Source organism: Chrysochloris asiatica, unplaced genomic scaffold (assembly GCF_000296735.1).
Source record: "Chrysochloris asiatica unplaced genomic scaffold, ChrAsi1.0 scaffold00056, whole genome shotgun sequence".
NCBI lineage: Eukaryota > Metazoa > Chordata > Mammalia > Afrosoricida > Chrysochloridae > Chrysochloris > Chrysochloris asiatica.
This window is the reverse complement of record NW_006408574.1, coordinates 4880359-4884041: the sequence shown is the minus strand read 5'-3', so window position 1 is coordinate 4884041 and position 3683 is coordinate 4880359. Positions and strand designations below refer to the sequence as shown.

Here is a 3683-nt window from a genome sequence, read left to right as displayed (position 1 = left end):
GGCAGAGATGAGTGAGTGCCTCTTGTGCCGCCTCACTTTCTTGAAAGATTTCAATTTTGATTCCTAGGAACGTGGTGTCTCCGTAGTTAAGCACTAGGCTGCTCACTGGTAGTACGGCAGTTGGATTCTACCTCGTGTCTTCCACACAAGGTCGGTCTGCAGTCGGCTTCCATTGTGATTGGTGGTGGTGTTAGGTGCCATTGAGTCGATTTTGAGTAGAACTGCCTCATAGGGTTTTCTAGTCTGTAATCTACACGAGCAAATCGCCAGGTTTTCTCCCGAGGAGTCACTGCTGGGCTTGAACCAGCAACGTTTGCTAGGTATCAAACACTGAACCACTGCGCCACGAACACTCCTCCCGTCTTTTTGTTACGAGGTTGCTGTGAGTTGAAAATCAACCACTGGCACCTGACAACAGCAATCCCTCTGAGCTAGCCTCAAGTTGTCTAAAAATATAATAGACGTTAAAGTCAGACAAAGATGTAAGTACAAAGGCAGTCTTGTTGTTAAGGGCCATCAAGTCGGTTCTGGCTCATAGCAACCCTGTTTAGGGTTTCTGAAGCTGTACATCTTGTGGGGATGTACAGAAAGCCTCATCTTTGTCCAGCAAAGCCACCAACCTTGTGGTTTGCAGTCCAATACTAACTCATCCTACAGAGCCACCGTGCTCCCCACAAAATAAATATCACTATACTATTTGCAGAAGGAGCCCTAGTGGCACAGTGGTTAAGTACTCAGCTGCTAACTGCAAGGTCACTGGTTCAAACCCACCAGCCGCTTCGAGGGAAAATGAGAAGGCTATCTACTCCATAAAGATTTTCGGTCTTGAAAACCCAGTATAGGGTCACTAGGAGTCAAAACTGACCCCAAGGTTTATTTTCTATCTGCAGAAGCAAAACCTTGGATCCTCTATTCTCCATCTGCTTACTAACATCATGTCTTACCCTTATGAGTGAAAGCCAGTTATTTTTGCAATTAGATTTTCCTTAATTTGGGGGGAAATGCCTCCTTTACAAGTGTTCAGTACATTAAAATCACAATGTAAGATTGTACTGAACCATAATTATTGTGTGAACTTGCCCAGAACAAAAAGTAAAAATAAATACAACATAATTTCCAGAGGGTCATGGACTTAAGAGTGATATTTTTGGTTCTGCTTCATAGTTTTTGGTACTTTCCAGGTTTTGTTTTTTTTACAGTAAGCATTTATAACCAGAAGGAAAGCTTTAGGAAAAAGAAAAAAAAAAGTGACTTTTGTGGCAGGAAATACATACACATGCCAAGGGTTTTAGATTCACATAGCCTCTTCCTTCAGAGTATCCGGCGTACGTACAGCATGGGACAGAAATGATTTACATGTGAGGATTTATTTTAGAAGGATTTAGGAACACAGCTTTGTCCAGAAATGTCTCCCTTTCTTTGAAACAACCATACTGACAACAACAAAAAACTGCAGTCAACCAAAATAAAGAAGTCTCGGTGGTAACAGTAAGTTATGGATAGTGTATCTCAGAATCGAGTGGGAAATTCTAACAGGTACATTTTCTGTCACAGATGTCATCTGCAGCTGAAAGTGGGGATGCAGTCCCAGGCAAACAAAGCGAAGAAAAAACCTATAAAAAGGTGAGTGGGTGTTTTCGTTCCTCGCGGAAACCGAGAGGTCTGTTTCATGGTTTGGCTTGTTAATATCACCACAAGTCTTTCCTTCCTGCAAAGCAATTTTGTTGAAGTTACTGTCTCAGTTTGTCTCATGATTACTGTAACAAATGAGCACAAAGTTGGTGGTTTCAACCAGACACAGTGATTGTCTCCCAAGGTCAGGGTGTCCACAGTGCCATGTTCCTTCTGTGTGCCCCGGGGGACCATTTCTGGTCTCTTTACTCTCCTTGATACAAGTAAACCAAGTGCCGTCAAGTCGATTCTGACACATGAGAACCCCTTGTGTATCAGATCCAAATTGTGCTCCATTGCGTTTTCCTTTATGTTCTCTGTTGTGATTTGTTGTCTGTTTTGTTCTGTTGTGTATAGGATTGCTATGAGTCAGTACTGACTCAATAGCACCTAACAACAACAACAACTGTGATTTGGGTTAGATTTTATGGAACAAACTGGCTTTCCATTCAACAATTCATGCACATTTTGATTTTGCTCCGTGATAATGGATTGCTACCCCCACGATGTCATCTTCCCACTTCTTCCCCTGTGTTCCCTGTGTTTATGTCCCTGCCAGCCTTCAGAGCTTTATCCTGGGCCAATGCTATCTTTTGGGTCTCAAGTGGTGGATTGAAGGAGTGTGTAACTCCCTGGTAAGCGTAGTGGGTTACGACTTGGGCTGCAAACTGCAATGTCAGCAGTTTGAATCGACCATCCTCTCCGTGAGAGAAAGATGAGGCTTTCTGCTCCTTTGAAGATTAACAGCCTTGGAAACCCTAGAGTTGGAAACAACTCTACGACACTTAGCAACAATAAGACTAATTTTGTGCTTATCTCTTTGTCTGACTTCAGTATATATATTTTTTGACTACTAGGTTACTGAATGACTAGGTTGTAGGTACTGCTATTGTAAGACACTGTCAAGTTTATTTTCAACTCATAACAACCTCATGAGAAAAAAAGACAGGAGGAAGGTTGGGGGTACAGTGTTCAAGCGCTTGGCTGCGCACTTGTGTGCTGATCCCACGGCACCCAACCACCACCGCCACCTCCTTGGTGTGATGGTTTGCCTGTCATTTAGCTGAAAGTTCACTTCCAGACCTCAGGGTGTCTAAGGGCCTCAGTCCCTGGGGTCCCACCATCCTGAGGGTTTTCAGTGGCTGGTTGTTTGGGTAACAGATCGCCAGGCCTTTCTTCTGAGGGCTGAGTGGACTCGAACCTCCAATCTTACCAGTAGCAGCATTTACTTTATACAGGAACTCCCTCATACATACAGGTCCACTTTAAAACAAAGTGGGACCACACAGTGCATGCTGTTAGGAGTTTCTCCAGGTCTCAAGGTGGTTGTCATGGGTGACAAGAACTGGTGTGATTTTGAAGGAGAACCTGCCTCAGCTGACACCCCCACCCTAGAGGAGCGGCGGTGGCTGCAGGTGTGACCCCCTCTTGCCCCTCAGAAAGAGGATGAGGACTTTCCATTTCCTGATCTCCGCCAGCTTCCTCAGGCCCCCTACGTCCCTCCCTCAGAGCCCCCTGCCAGCTTCACAATCAGCGACGACTTGTCAGACCTTTCCTGGGGTGCTTTGAAGGACCCTGTGATTGAGACCCTGGGACAAGCCAGGATAATCCCCTTACTTGGACTTGAGGTACTCTTCATCCAAAAGCAAGTTTCGGAGTCTTTTCTGGTGTCCATTTTGGTCTTGTCTTTCTTTCTTTCCAGTCCTTTTCATGACCTTTTGTTTTCTTCATGTATGATGCCCTTGATGTTGTTGTTGTCGTTGTAAAGTGCTGTTGAGTTGTTCCTACTCACAGTGACCCTGTATAGGGTTTCTGAGGAGCAGCTGGTGGGTTTGAACTGCTGACCTTGTGGTTCAAACTGACCTTTCAATCCATTGTTTATCCTATAGTACCACACCAGGACTCCAATGTCCTTGGTGTCACTTCTTCTGTCCCTTAAGGTGCTCAGCGGGTCAAATCTACCTTTGAGATGGTTTCCCTACGCAAGTGGAATAGAATCAAGGCCATATTTT

General features: G+C 44.7%; 1 protein-coding gene across 1 annotated transcript in view; it reads left to right on the top strand.

Moving 5' to 3' along the window:
- Positions 1 to 1554: 1554 nt before the first annotated feature.
- The window catches only part of PIP5K1B (phosphatidylinositol-4-phosphate 5-kinase, type I, beta), a 111107-nt gene continuing 108978 nt past the window's right edge, over positions 1555 to 3683 (top strand). Inside the window, exon 1 of the mRNA XM_006863831.1 lies at positions 1555 to 1623. Coding sequence (XP_006863893.1) covers positions 1555 to 1623 — 69 coding nt within the window. The remainder of the gene's footprint in view (positions 1624 to 3683) is intronic.